General features: G+C 40.6%; 2 protein-coding genes across 5 annotated transcripts; one reads left to right on the top strand and one right to left on the bottom strand.

Annotated features, from left to right (window-relative positions):
• Positions 1-609: 609 nt before the first annotated feature.
• On the bottom strand, positions 610-7,356 carry zgc:113363 (uncharacterized). 3 transcript variants are annotated; one of them, XM_081707398.1, is made up of 6 exons: positions 7,091-7,224; positions 6,028-6,097; positions 5,188-5,344; positions 3,502-3,645; positions 2,618-2,845; positions 610-1,734 (listed from the first exon to the last, which is right to left on the bottom strand). In XM_081707398.1, exons 3-6 carry the CDS (start codon positions 5,306-5,308, stop codon positions 1,475-1,477), a joined length of 753 nt encoding a protein of 250 aa, XP_081563524.1. In that variant the 5' UTR covers positions 5,309-5,344; positions 6,028-6,097; positions 7,091-7,224; the 3' UTR covers positions 610-1,474. The 3 variants fall into 3 exon arrangements, with proteins under 3 accessions (XP_081563524.1, XP_081563523.1, XP_026863434.3); XM_081707397.1 differs by lacking the exon at positions 6,028-6,097 and having other exon boundaries at positions 2,621-2,845; positions 7,091-7,356; XM_027007633.3 differs by lacking the exon at positions 6,028-6,097 and having other exon boundaries at positions 7,091-7,288.
• An 847-nt stretch (positions 7,357-8,203) lies between these two features.
• On the top strand, positions 8,204-14,462 carry cxxc1a (CXXC finger protein 1a). 2 transcript variants are annotated; one of them, XR_004775543.2, is made up of 15 exons: positions 8,204-8,387; positions 8,618-8,724; positions 8,894-8,994; positions 9,116-9,249; positions 9,350-9,505; positions 10,044-10,187; positions 10,618-10,725; positions 11,104-11,291; positions 11,395-11,602; positions 11,840-11,947; positions 12,385-12,434; positions 12,588-12,684; positions 12,784-12,936; positions 13,376-13,534; positions 13,914-14,051. XR_004775543.2 is itself a non-coding variant. In XM_035521779.2 (15 exons), the coding sequence occupies exons 1-14, from the start codon at positions 8,385-8,387 to the stop codon at positions 14,058-14,060; spliced, it is 1,704 nt and encodes a 567-aa protein (XP_035377672.1). In that variant the 5' UTR covers positions 8,204-8,384; the 3' UTR covers positions 14,061-14,089; positions 14,177-14,462. The 2 variants fall into 2 exon arrangements, 1 of the variants encoding a protein (XP_035377672.1); XM_035521779.2 differs by lacking the exon at positions 13,376-13,534 and adding an exon at positions 14,177-14,462 and having other exon boundaries at positions 13,914-14,089.
• The last annotated feature ends 193 nt before the right edge of the window (positions 14,463-14,655 follow it).

Raw genomic sequence — 14,655 nt, forward strand, 5'->3', positions numbered from 1 at the left:
CCAGACCACAGAGCGGCCCTTTAATTAAAAGTTGACAGAGTTGAACCCATGGCTTTGTTTCCTTTTTTTCAGAAAACTTCTTAAACAAGACATTGTTTTGGGTTGGATCTCGTCAGCTGAAGTTTTAATACTCCCCTTCCAGCAGCCTTTGTCTGCAGGGCCCACTGTACACACACGCGGCCAGCCTCAGGGCGCAGCTGGCTGGAGGAAGACTGTGAAATTCTACAGGCCCAGAGGAATATGCAGCCATTTGATATGGTCACCCAGGGCAGTTATTTTTGCATCAGTTTCAGGGTTGGACTCATCAGGCTTCCTGACACATTAGCTACAGCCGGGAGTAGTGCACACACACACACACACACACACACACACACACACACACACACACACACACACACACAGAGTTTATGAGTACGTCCTTACGTCCAGGCCTGGGGTAATGGCTTCATGTCTGTATAGCAGTGAAATAGTTGCCAAATCTCAAACACAGACATTCACACCCACGAGCAAAAACCTAAATGCAAAGATGAAAAGAGAATGACAGAGGTGAAGACAAGTGTTCTAGTCCAAGACTAAACTCAAAACGTATGGAACAAGAGTAAGACATGCTTATGAAAACCAATGGCTCTTTAATTCTTTCATGCTAAATACAAAAAAAAACCCCAAAAAACAAAAACGACTCATATTGACTCAGAAGTTATAAACTAATGCAGTCCCATGACAGGTTACTTCTAGTGTCCCGATACCATTACAGATCACAATAGGCAGTTCATATGCTAAATCCAGTATCTGGTATGGAAGTAGAGCAATGGTCTAGCATGTGGCAGTGGTCTAGATACATTCTGTTATTGAATTCTTATTTGCTTTGGATTATGATAAATTCCAAAGCCTAAAAAGTGGGGGTCACTGTACAACAAATGCTCAAAAGTCTCAAATAAATCAGATTACAGCCAGAGTTTGCTGGAGCTGCCCCTGCAGTGATCAGAGGGGTGAACTGTGACTCTGTGGTTGTCAAGTGCAAATGTGCTCAACTCTTAAAGAAGAAAGAATCAAACAAAACAAAAATTAAAACCTAATCGAATGACAAAACAGGCACAATTAGACATGTTAGAGATAACCGTGAGTGTCAAATAATCATACCCGTCACATTACACAGATATGAATATGAACTTTCTAAATACAGTAAGCACAAAGCTACCCACCCATTGGTCAAATGACAGAATACTTCTGGTACTTAACTGGATTCAATCATTTAAAATGTTCGTGGCATTTAAATTCAGGCTCTTTTTATATCGAACAATCACAGCTTGATGTTTGCCACTAACCTCTCCCTAGCCTAGGGAATAAATACCAGCGGCGATGGAATTTCAGCATCATGGAATTATGACACATCCTGGAATCTTTGACCTACATTAAGTGTTCAGGCATGCTTGCCATCAGTAGCTCTCTCCCGTGCCATTGGATGCATGGATTTCTAAGCAGGGAAGCAGATGGAGCAGCAGTCTAGGCACATCTCCAGGCAGTCGGAGGACTGGCAGCAGTCCTCCAGGATGGCGCAGTCCAGCAAGGTGGAGCAGGGGTCCTCGGAGGAGCAGCATGTCAGGCCCCCGCCCGCCTCCGCACAGCAGCACAGAGCATTGCACTCCAGACCACAAGCGAGGCACTGGGCCAGCGCCGAGCAGAGTGACAGCACCTCGCAGAAGAGACAGGCCAGGACGCAGTGCACACAGCAGTCTGGAAACACACACACACACACACACACACACAATACAACACACCCATATTATAGCTACACACACCCAAACACAGAGACAACACAACAGACCCATATTACACGTGCACACACAAACGCACACAAATACAACACAACAAACACATATTACACACACACATACAGGCACACCCATACAAATTCTCTTTTAACATTTCGGAATTGAGTCAATGGTACGAATGTATTATTGGCTCACACCATAGTTCTTTCTGACATGCATAACTGAGTCCAGTTTCCCTAAAGCATCTAATTAAGCTTCCACCATTTTATAATGACTTGTTTTCAGAGTCCATGGCATTAGCACAAAGTTTGGATGTTTCAGATTGACACACACCAACACACACACACACACACACACACACACACAAACACACATTCACAAGACAAATGGTGAATGCCACATGGTAAATGTTTTGTCCAACAGACACCATCACCAGACACCAGAGTGCCAGGGTGCATGAGGCACACAGATAAAGCCCCAGGTCTGGACCGGTGCAGGCGAAAGATAAGGCCTGCGAATATTTACTGCTGCCTTCCTGTACGGGTGGGTCTCTTTCTAAATGTTTAAACACACTGATACTTGAGTCTAGCCTACTAGTCCTGTTTGGAGGGCCACTGATCAAACACACGATATGACCAATAAAGGGCGGAGTCTCAGAACAGAGAGGGGAAAATCCCAGTTCCACTGCTGGGGGCTATGAGCTCAACTCTTTTTTCAATTATTCCCCATTCTTAAAAGCCTATGCAAGCCCATGCAGGGCCTAAACCGTGAAAACCCAACTTTGCCCTTTTGTACGCATGTAAAGTCATTTTCCAGAGGTTATATGATTATATTTATCTCCTCACCACCTTCTGCCGCTTCCTGTATCTGTCTGGCATTGGTTTTCAAACTCTGGCTTTTTGCGGTGGACGGTAGATGGTTATTGCAGGACTGGCTGTGCTCGTTGCACTTGGGTAGGTGCACAGAGTCAGATGCCCTTTGACCTGTAGAGCCAGTGGGGGGTGTGCAGATTGCCGATGATCCATTGGTCCCTGAGTCCTGGGGACTGGGGCCACTGAGGTGCCCAGGAGATTCTGAAATTGAGGTAAAAAGCTCTCTCAGTCATATATGCAGTCAGATATACAACATTTCACCCAATTTGCATACATAAAGAATGTAGTTTTGGGACTTCCACATGCATATTCATAAAAAAGGGGAGGAGAAGGGCTGGAACCTTTCTCTCTCACACTCATCCCACATTCATTCAAATGTATTTAATTATTTTTAATAAAGATAGATTTTTTTCTTCCTAGTGAAAAAGGTCCCATGACCAATTTTTTTCACTGGTGTCTTAAAATGGTTTAAAGTAGGTAACTGTATAAGCCATTTTCTGAGTGAAATGCAACAGTAATGATGCTACATTAGATAGCTGTGAAATAGCCTGAATTATAAATCCAGTACATTGCTAGTAATTTACCAAAACTATGTACTACTACTATTAAAAACTAAAGAAAAAAGAGATTGGAGGGAAAAAATGCTTTGTCATTTGTTTTTAAGAAATCTTAAAATTAAAAAAAAATGTATTTAATTAATATGTTAAAATAAAAATAAAAATGAACACATAGCACTTCAGTCACAGTTTATGAGCTTCTATTCTCAAGGTCAAAATCTAAGTGTGAAAATGCACCAACATGTTGCAACGTGACATGTACGATCTGTTTGAATGCTCTTGTTACCTAAATACTGTTACCTTTTCCAGTTTTGTGGGTGATCCCTGGGACGTGGTCAGGCAGCAGTAAAGCATCCTCATTTGTGATAACAGTGTCTGTCAAAGACTCATCACTTCCTCTGTGGTCTACTCCATGGGAACATGGAATCTCTGCTGAGTGAGGATCTGCCAATCAAAAAAGAAAAGAATACGCCGTTCCCTTTTACAGTTGTATAACTGAGATTAATTTGTCATGGTGCACGATATTCATATTTAGGAACTACAACTCTTTTTTCAATCATTTACTACATAATTAACTAAATATTGTACTTGTTCTGAATTTACTAACAATTTAATGTTTATATCTAGAAATGATTTATGTGAATACAATAAATACAATATAATGTGACCCCACACACTCACACATTGTTTTGCACCTGACTAGTGCTGAAGTCAAACTTCACACAAATAAACTATGCACTCCTGTTGCAGTCTTGCACATTATCCTACTTGCTGCTAGAGTACTGTACTAAACCAGCGCTGTACTCTGAACTGTTCTGGCTGCTACCGGTGACTGCTATGTTCAGTGTAGCATGTCACTGACTTCTATGCACAACTCACTTTACATATTCCCAGTACTGTGTACTGGACTAAATAATTGCACTGTCTATTCATTTTGTATTTGTCCTGTCCTGTATTTATTATTGTTTATTTAATGTTTTGCACTATATTGGATTGTTTGCAATAGTGTAGCATATTGTCTGTTGCACAGTTGTTTTGTGTTGCACCAAGGTCCTGGAGGAACATTGTCTGGTTTTTGTTGTGTACTTGTATATAGCTAAAATGACAATAAAGCCTCTTTGAACTTTGAACTTTGAACAAACAGAAAATAAATCTCACCTACTTAAATCCAGTATCAGATTCAGTGCCAGATCATAAATCAACCATGACATTGAAGAAAAAAACAATAAATGCAATAGAGAAATATTATTTGATTAGCTAGATGTTTGAAATGTGCCAAACTAAAAAGCACTGATCTGTTATCACAAAAGACCCATTAGGAGAGGAAGTCATCACCGCATAGAAAGTCTTAATGACCTGAGGATGATTCAGAGTGCATTTAATTGATCTCTACTATACCCATCTAACCTAAACTTGTTCTTTTAGATTCGAGCGCCTCTTTTGATACAGCTCGCAGCAAGATATGACATCGTCCACTACATGACTGCAGCTCTGTTCTAATTTGGTTCCAGTCCTACCTAAGTGGCTGTGAATGTTAGGACGCCCTGGAAAATCACTCATCCAAGCATCTTTGCTTTTTTGGAGTCTATCAAAGTTCAATTCTGGGATCAGCAAATCCTCAAGGGAAACATCACCCTCCAAAATTGATTACAACCACATCTCCTGAGCTCAGCAGAGGGGTGTGGCATTGTGTGGCATGATTTCTGCACACACTTGATGGAAATACAGTTAGGATCATGTTGTCATATGAAGAAAGCAATGATGTGCGTAGAATTTAGTTTTAACCCCTTGAAAGCACCGCATAGTGAAATGCAATGTAGCAGTGCGGATTACATTCACTTGTGACATGTATTCAGAGTTTAACTCGTGATTAAACAACCGGTTAACAGGCTTACACTGAATGAAAGTAAATTATTTAATTGCTAACCAATTACATTTTACTGAGTTTTCATTTGCATTAAATACTAAAGCACAGCCTGGCTTCACCTGTAACGTCTCCTGTCTCAGCAGTGTCCTCTGCTTTGGTGACATGCTTACTGCAGTTTTCACAGTTTTTTGGCTGCTCATTGCCACTGTCCAGTCTGCCGTCCTGATGTTGGACTTCCATGGCTTCTGTCTCCTTATGAGACACCTGTGAATATCTCTGATGAGACAAGCAGAAGAAGATGAAATGGTTTACCGGGGACTGTTCCCACCCTCAGAGCATGCAAAACTTAGTTCAATTAGTAACTAACGACAACTTGAACAAGACAGTTTAAAGCAGGGAAAAGCTAAACTATTCAGAGTGCTCAGTATTCAAGCATTTGAGGAAAGCTGTAATAGCAACAATTTCAAAGAACCATTCATTCTGATCTAGTTAGTCCTATGGAACAGTGCTTCTGATGTGGCTGGTAATTACAGTCTTTAGACAATATATATTGGACTTGAGTATAAGACATGTTTGGTGTGTTCAGAATATTTAGAGAAAAACAAGGTCAATGTGATACTTTTTGACAGAGATAACTTATGTTTTTATCTAGTTATTTGACTCATGTTCTCTCAGTTACAAGACACAAGACAGTTATTTTGGAGTGTCTGCTAGGAACAGTGAACAGGAACATATCACGTCATGCTAAATGATCGCAGGACAATTTAAATAATTGTAATAACTCTTACAATATACCATGTTTAATACACATAGTGATTATCTTCAAAGAAAACAAGTTTGGAAGATATCTGTTCACATTCTACATGTTAATTAACGTTATTGATGCATCTGAGGATTTGTAACCGTGGAGACAATGTTAAAGTGGACGTGCTGAGTAATTCCAAAAGCCCAAATCTTACCCTTTCTGACAGGAACTATTGTGGGTTATTGTACCAAGCAGAGCATCTCATAACTGGAGGTCGTGGGGTTCTTGTTTTCACAATAAGGAGACATTCACATATTCCAAAATAAAGTTAATGTGATAACACACACACACACACACACACACACACACACACACTCACACACACACACACACACACACACACACGCACACACACACACAGACACACACAGACGTACACGCACACACACATGCACACACACACACACACACACACACACACACATACTCACACACACACACACACACACACACACACAACACACACATACACACACACAGACACACAGACACACACACACGTACACGCACACACACATGCACACACACACACACACAACACACACATACACACACACACAGACACACAGACACACACACACGTACACGCACACGCACATGCACACACACACACACACACACACACACACTCACACACACACACACACACACACAACACACACATACACACACACACACAGACACACAGACACACACACACGTACACGCACACACACATGCACACACACACACACACACACACACACACACACCAGTGTAGTCTTTATTTAAAAACATTGTAAAGGTTTAAGATCTATTTATAATCCCAAACATTGGAAGTTTGATTTTTGTTCCTGCATTATGTTGCTGTTATATATCTAAAAACGTTTAACTTCAGAATGAAAGAAGAGTGAAAAAGTTGTGTTCAATCGTCTAAGTGAAAGTGTGATATGTAGGCATAAAACATCAGTGAAGGCTTCTAAATGGCGCATTTACAATACTGTTGGAGACACTTTATTGCGCTATACCCAACCGCCAACTCAATAAAAAATAACAACTTTGTCAGAAACCTTTTGGTTTTCCCTAATGTTTGGAACCAGTAATGAGTGCAGTTTTTATTCACATTACGGCTACGTTTCTTTAAATGTAGACGGTAATTTTTAATTGTTGTGACAAACAATCTATTTTCGTTATCAACTACTGACAGTAACAACTAGATTAAAACATTAAACACTGACCTTGACGTGAACAGAGCCAGTCTTAGATTCCAGGAGATTCAGTTTTGTTTGATGCCGAAAGTAACTGTTAGATGATTTTATATGGGGACTTCGCGCTGTGCGCAGCCAGTAACTCTCTGCTAGTCTTCGAATAGTCTCTGAGCAGACAGGCGGCAGCTCGTGCGCGTTTTCCTTCCTTCTCATCAGGGAACCTACAGAAACATCCACACGCGACTGGTCCGTTTTAAACTAGTCGTCTTTGGCTTAGTATTAACAAAGACGTTTTTTTTTTGTCTCTTCAAACATTTAAACATTAGTTCCTTAATTGAAAAAGGCAAACATAGTTTATATTATAGGACAATAATAATAGGCCTATTTTTGACAGCTGGGTAAAAAACAATCTTGCATAAGTCTCTACTGAACAGTAACGGTAACTGTAAATTAACAAAAACATCACACAAGTATAAGGAAGGAAGGAAGACCAACATTTTTTATTTACCTGCTAGACAATATTTCGGATATTTTTAAAGTAATAAACTCATGTGGCACTATAGACATCTTCAACCGAAACCGTAGTTTGTTTGTTTGTTTTTAATGTTAAATGACAGAAAATAAATGTAATATAAATTAACTTAAAGTGTCATTTATTTATTTACCTGTTGTATTGTAAGAATGTAAATAGTTTAGGTTAAACAAGAAGATTCTAAAAAATCAGTATTAAAGTTAGACAGTTGTTTTGTTATTTAACGGCTCGTTCAGATTTCTGAGAGGACGTCACTGATTTGCTGCTGATTTTCAAGGAGCGAATGACCCAATTTCTGAAAATTCATTATCTATTTATTTTTAGCTTTTAATACGATTTTAATAAACAAGCCAGCAGAAGCCCAAAGAACACATCGTAGTCTACTGTTCAAATGTAGTCGCATAACAAAACAGCTCCAGTGTGATGAAGAATAAACACTCCAGGCAGACATGCTCCCCTTGAATCGATCACACTTGCTAAAATGATCCAAGTGTACATTTGTACATTATGCCCTGAAAACGATAATGCATGATGGACTAATAAGTATCCAGTAGGTGGCAGTGTTGGTGATTGTTTCTAGACCATAGGTATCGAAGGAAAAACCTACAGGAAGCGGAAGGAGTTGGATTTTTCATAGTGATGTGTTGTGTAAACACAATAGGGAACCTGCGATGGTTAGACATCAACCTGTTTTTTAATCTACTGTTAATTCTAGGCTTCTCAAAAATTCCGTCCTTCGCGTCTGCTCAGCGGGTTATTTTGGCCTTTGTCTAGTCCCTTAATAAACAAAACATGGTAGGTATTTGTTGCTGTAGCCTGTTGGGTTTCGACAGTTGCATCTTATCGACTGTAAACTAAGGTCTCAGTGTATGCTGTGTGATGGCTGCTAGCCTGCAGCAAGTAAGATAAGAATCCGTTTTAGAAATTAATTATTGTTAAACAGCTAGCTCTAACATTCGTCTAAATATCATTTTCATTACTCTGTTGTTCTGGAATTGTCTGTAACCTTTCTCTCTCTCCACTAGGATAGTGAGGTGTCAGACCAACCTTCCGGACCAGAGATGAGTCTGACCCGAGAAAATGCACCGGTTTATTGTATTTGTCGTAAACCAGATATCAATTGCTTCATGATGTAAGGAATTCAAGGAATGCAGTCTTAACGTTTTGTTTCTATCTTAATTTAACAAGAACTGGTCTTGCATAGCTAAAACTATTCTAACAACCAAAGTTAACAGCATAGCAAAACTAAAATACCATGTGTGAATAATAGGTCTAGACTAAAGTACTCTCTTTTCATACAGTGGTTGTGACAGCTGCAATGAGTGGTTTCATGGCGACTGCATTAATATATCAGAAAAAATGGCAAAATCAATTAGAGTGTGGTATTGTGAGAAATGTCGCAGTGAGTATCTGTTAGTGAATCTTATTTTCAGTTCTTACCTATTACAATAATCAACATAGGATTTTTTCCTTTTTTGGATGAGGCATGTTCTTCACAAAGCTTGCACAATCTGCCGTTCTAGATAAAGACGACTCTTTAGAGATCAAATATCGTCCCAGGAAGAGTCGGGAGAAAGAAATTGAGTCAGACGGAATGGAGAAGCAACTTGACCACGGCACGCCAGATTTTAAAGTTGATCGTCGGCGCGGCTCACGGGTAAACAGTGCAGATGAAAATTGCAGCCACACCTAAACCTTCACTGTGAATGTGGACATGTGTGAAGCAGTTGTGATGTTCGGGAATACTTTGTGTGCAGATTAAGCGCTCAGCACGCATGTGTGGGGAGTGCGAGCCCTGCAGACGGACAGAGGATTGCGCACAGTGTGACTTCTGTAAAGACATGAAGAAGTTCGGCGGGCCCAACAAGATCAGACAAAAGTGTCGGCTCAGGCAGTGTGAAGTACGCGCCCGGGTGAGTCTGTGCACCTCGCTGTTTTTTAGTGGTCAGTGTTGATTTTCCCATAATGGTGTCAGATTTCACTGTGTCAAGTAATTAATCAGTTCTGTCATCTGCCAATAAAAGGCTAATGACAGGATAAAACACCAGCCCTGAGCTTTTATAAGACTTCAGGTTTATCCATCACAGTAAAAAAAAAAATAGTTTTACAGATGTGCCATATGTTATGTGAAGAAAACAAACTTTACAACCTCCATATATGGAAATCTGTCCGATGTGTCACTTTGGCAATCAAAGAGAAAATGTACATAAAGACCAGACCAGTCTGAGCTTCTGCTATATCATATTTTATTTAAAAAAAATAGGATATATGAATGTCAGACAAGGATGTTAGCTAACCAGATTCCAAGGTTCCGAGGACTATTACTGAAAAATGGGTTCAATCTGTAATGATAGCTACATGGCAGGATGTCCTTGCTGTCCGGTCCAGTCCATCTCCGGAGTTTTTGCGAGGTGCGGCTGGGGAGAGAACTTGTGTTGGTCTGTGCTACAGAAAATGCTGCGTGTGAAGGAGGATGAATATTCCACATATAAAGACGTGGAGCTGCTCCATGAAGATGGCGGCCTGTCAGACGACTACAGCGAGAATGAACTGGAGCTGTACCAGCAATACCGTGCTGGCAGATACGGAGACCACGTATGCAATGCACAGCCTGCTCACACACTAACAACACGCCGCAGGCGTAGGTGCTGCTAACCCTCCATGCATTTAAAAACTCATTTTGTGTTTTGTTGCCAGAAGATTTTACCCCACATTTTCTTGGTTATGCAGTGTGTGTGTGTGTGTGTGTGTGTGTCTGTCTATCTATCTATCTGTCTATCTATCTATCTATCTGTCTATCTGTCTATCCGTCTGTCTATCTGTCTATCTATCTATCTATCTATATATATATATATATATATATATATATATATATATATACAGAGAGAGAGAGAGAGAGAGAGCACCTTTTACAGAGCACCACTTACCGTGATATTCCAGACATACTGATTACAATTTTGCCAAACTTTAGGATTACAGCCTTCAGTAGGAATTGTGTGTGGGGTTCTGGGTGTGGTCTCTTAAGGGCTGGAACAGTGATGAGGATGATGGTCCATACCTTGATCCTGCCATGCGAAAAAGAGCAGTGAAGGTGAAACATGTGAAGAGGAGGGAAAAGCGCTCAGAGAAAAAGGTTAATTACCCACAATAATTTAAACACCATCGTATCCACTATCTACAAATCTACAGATAGCGCATAACAGCAGTTGGTAATCGACAAATTGGAGAAACGAATCACTTTTAGAATCCCAGGAAGTATTCACAGAAATTTCAGCCATGCTTAATGAATGAAAAGTAATTATTGTGAATTAGAATATTGCAAACAAGATCGGTGCATATTGGTGGTTAAATGGAAAGTTTGTGGCTACAAATTCGTACTCTTTATTAGCCATTTAAAATTTTTGGGTGGAGCTGCTCCTTTGATAGTGACGCACCACACTAGCCCCGTTGCCTTTTTGGCTGTTAACCAGAGCATTTCAGAGTCTGATTTACTCCTGTTACATTTTATCAGAAAGAGGAGAATAAGTCCCGCAAACACAAGCCGAAACAAAAGCATCGGGACAAGGTAAGGCACAGTGAGAGGACTGAGCCTCGAGACAGTGGTGGCACCAGGCAGTGTCTCGGGCCGAGCTGCGTGGAGGCAGCACGGCCTAACTCCAAGTACTGCTCTGACGACTGCGGCATGAAACTCGCCGCCAAGTAAGCCACAGCCAACCAATATCTATGCGTTATAATAAGTGCATTATAACACTGTCATAATAGCTAGCCAAAGTTTTAACAGATTCTTTGTCTTGCCCCTCAGCCGGATCTATGAGATCCTCCCCCAACGCATCCAGCAGTGGCAGCAGAGCCCCTGTATTGCTGAGGAGCAGGGAAAGAAGCTTCTAGAACGCATCCGTCGAGAGCAGCAGCTGGCCCGCTTGAGGCTCACCGACATGGAGAAGCGCTTTCACGAGCTGGAGGGCATCATTGCTAAAGCAAAGCAGCAGGTCGTGCAGCATGATGAAGAGGTCAGTGCGCATCACTTTGGCAGCCATAATTACAGATTGATCGATGTATAGGCCTGAAGGAATGGCCTGTTTCCTGTAGGCAGGTCTGGGGTGCAGAGACCAGTAGGACATCAGACACATGCTACTGTATTCTGATTAGTTTATGGGCATCACAAATGCATCATCTTATGGTATGGTGTCATAGCATCTGTAGATGCATTACTCTGCCCTGATCGTTTGGACTCTTGGCCCCTGCAGGTCAACGAGGGAGATGATGACACAGACCTCCAGATTTTCTGTGTGTCCTGCAGTCACCCAGTCAACCCTAAGGTGGCACTGCGCCATATGGAGAGATGTTATGCTAAGGTGAGTTGTGTTGTTGTCCAGCATTCCTATTCTTTGTATATTACTTGTGAACATTACAATACTATTCTAAAAAAAAAATGTGAACAGCATAAAGATGGAGAACATAATAATTATGCTGTTACTATTGTGAAAATGATATAAGGATACTCTTCTATAGCGTTTGATAATATGAGAGATTTATACCAATAATAGCGTGTAAAGAACAACCAGTGGTGTCATACTAAAAATGAAACTCCATAGTATTTCTATTAATAAGTAGATGATTGACTGTTAGCCCACTATGTTATTACTTTTAAAATCATTACTGTTTTGATGGTGCATTTTTAGCAAACCTCTGAAAGACTAAATACTAATATTGTGTATAGTGAAAATGTCTTCAAAACTAACTTCTTAAATTCTGATTGTGAATCGCTTGTCTTTGTTTTCCATGGCAACAGTATGAGAGTCAGACATCTTTTGGTTCTATGTATCCCACACGAATAGATGGGTAAGTGAACTTTATTAGCTTGGTAACAGTGTTACATTTCTTCAGGTTAAAGCAACATTGATCATGTAACTTTATCAATAATGTATTGATAACGTTTTTACTATAACAAAATGAAGAGATTTGTTGAGGATCTTTTTTTTTTTTTTTTTGCAGTGCAACACGGCTGTTCTGTGATGTGTACAATCCTCAAAGCAAAACTTACTGTAAGAGGCTTCAAGTTCTCTGTCCCGAGCACTCCCGAGATCCCAAGGTGGCCCTACACATCCCTTTAGTAACTCAACAAAGCTCTTATCAGCAAGGGTTTGTACCATAGTCACAACTTCCTAACACAATACCACTGTGGATGCAGGTACCGGCGGACGAGGTGTGCGGGTGTCCACTGGTGCGCGACGTCTTTGAGCCCACGGGGGAGTACTGCCGAGTGTCAAAGCGCAAGTGCAACAAACACTACTGCTGGGAGAAGCTGCGCAGGGCAGAGGTGGACCTGGAGCGCGTGCGTGTGGTGAGTGTGCTGCTGCACCTGCTGCTTACTCTGCAAATACTAGGTATCCCTACTCTCCAGGCCTGCTTGTAGTCTGCCAATCGTTTATTTGGCTAGTTGTATGTTGTTTGGCTGATGCTAACTTGTTTTCTGTACATTTATGCCATGTTCAGTGGCCCCTTTCTCGAAATCTGTTTAAAATAAATACATTTTAAAAAGGGACAGGAGATATTTGTGTAAGTATGTAATACCAGCCCTTTAATCAAAACAAAGTTGCTACTGAATAAGGACAGTAAAGGCTGACTGTCCACACAGGGTACAAGATTCATTTACACTCAGAGGACCATAGTGGTGCCTGCAGTGATGGATTACAGATTACAGTTGACTTTGTGAAATGTATGGCAGCTCACTAGGCATAGCTGCAGAGAAAGTATACCTAATAATGTATGTACTTTTGTAGAGATCAACCACTCATAGAAGATAGCAATGAGATCATGTGGAACGTAATGGGGGACTGTATGAGAATTCTTCTACAATTATAGAAGAAAAAGCCACTTTAAGTGCAGAGACACATGAAGAGGTGCCTGCCTTATAGTGAGACTCGGCTTAGACTTCAGAGGTCTGTGAATGCAGCTTGAGAAAATTGCAGATTTACAGGAGACTAATAATCACTTATGCATTATCATTTATATATTAATATTATCATTTATATATTCATATAATTGTTTATGTATTATTTATCTTTAAATATTTTGCTCCATTTCCATTATATCTCGCATCCGTTCACAGGGTTTAATTGGACATAATCAAAAGTTATATTTACAATGAAATAATGGTCTCAGGAAATATGTAACAATACCATTTAAAATTGTAATGAAAAATTCTGGATCACACAAACTCCTGAAAGTTAGTTATAGAATTGGTTGCAACAGACTCTTGCACAAGCACAGCCACTTTACTCATTAATCCGATTCCATGTTGCGTTTTGTGCCCCCTAGTGGTACAAGTTGGACGAGTTGTTCGAACAGGAGCGAAACGTCAGAACGGCCATGACGAATCGCGCGGGCCTCCTCGCGCTCATGCTGCATCAGACTATTCAGCATGACCCGCATTCTACGGACCTGCGTAGCGGCAAGGACAGATAGCCAGGAAGGTCTCCTTGGCCTTTTTTAAGGTTCTGCTACGTTTTTAAACATCAAGTAATTCAATTAAGTGGTTAAAAAACTTTGATTTTTGTTTTAATACTGCGTTTTTTCTACAGGAGACACGTAGGATGATGTTCTGAAAGCGTAATGTTTGCCGAGCTATTATTGGTGCATCACGGACTATGAAATCTTACTGCGTGCGTCCACACTGATTGTGACGGTGTATTTCTACATCCACATCAACTCATCTTATTATAGTTTGCTACGGTTTTAAAAATTTTAACGTACTTATCTCTGGTAGTGGTCGGAGAACAATGACCGTCCATCTATCTCATGTAACTTCGTGCCATAGCAACAAAGATATCTCGTACTTTGAAATAAAAGTTTATCGTATGCCCGCCAGCAGTTGGTCTGATTGCTTTTGTGTCTAATTTGTTTTTGCATCACTGTTATAACAGTGTAGATTTTTCTTCTCCACATGATCATAAGAGTCGATTCTAAGTCAGCACACAGTGATTAGGACCCCCCCCCCCAACTTCTACGGAGTCACACAGCCGATTCCTCTGTCGATTTGTTTGAAAAGTTGAGCTGTTAC

Source organism: Electrophorus electricus, chromosome 25, assembly GCF_041902795.1.
Source record: "Electrophorus electricus isolate QZ-2024a chromosome 25, ASM4190279v1, whole genome shotgun sequence".
NCBI classification, from domain to species: domain Eukaryota; kingdom Metazoa; phylum Chordata; class Actinopteri; order Gymnotiformes; family Gymnotidae; genus Electrophorus; species Electrophorus electricus.

Bases quoted from the DNA above. Each gene is read 5' to 3' on its own strand.
- zgc:113363 (XM_027007633.3), bottom strand. From the start codon at position 7,273: ATGAGAAGGAAGGAAAACGCGCACGAGCTGCCGCCTGTCTGCTCAGAG. The intron at 5,345-7,090 runs GTCAGTGTTTAA...TTGTCTCATCAG, and splicing joins CTGGCTCTGTTCACGTCAAG to AGATATTCACAGGTGTCTCA. The intron at 3,646-5,187 runs GTGAAGCCAGGC...TTTGATTGGCAG, and splicing joins TGAGACAGGAGACGTTACAG to ATCCTCACTCAGCAGAGATT.
- cxxc1a (XM_035521779.2), top strand. The intron at 8,725-8,893 runs GTAAGGAATTCA...CTTTTCATACAG, and splicing joins GATATCAATTGCTTCATGAT to TGGTTGTGACAGCTGCAATG. The intron at 11,603-11,839 runs GTCAGTGCGCAT...TGGCCCCTGCAG, and splicing joins TCGTGCAGCATGATGAAGAG to GTCAACGAGGGAGATGATGA.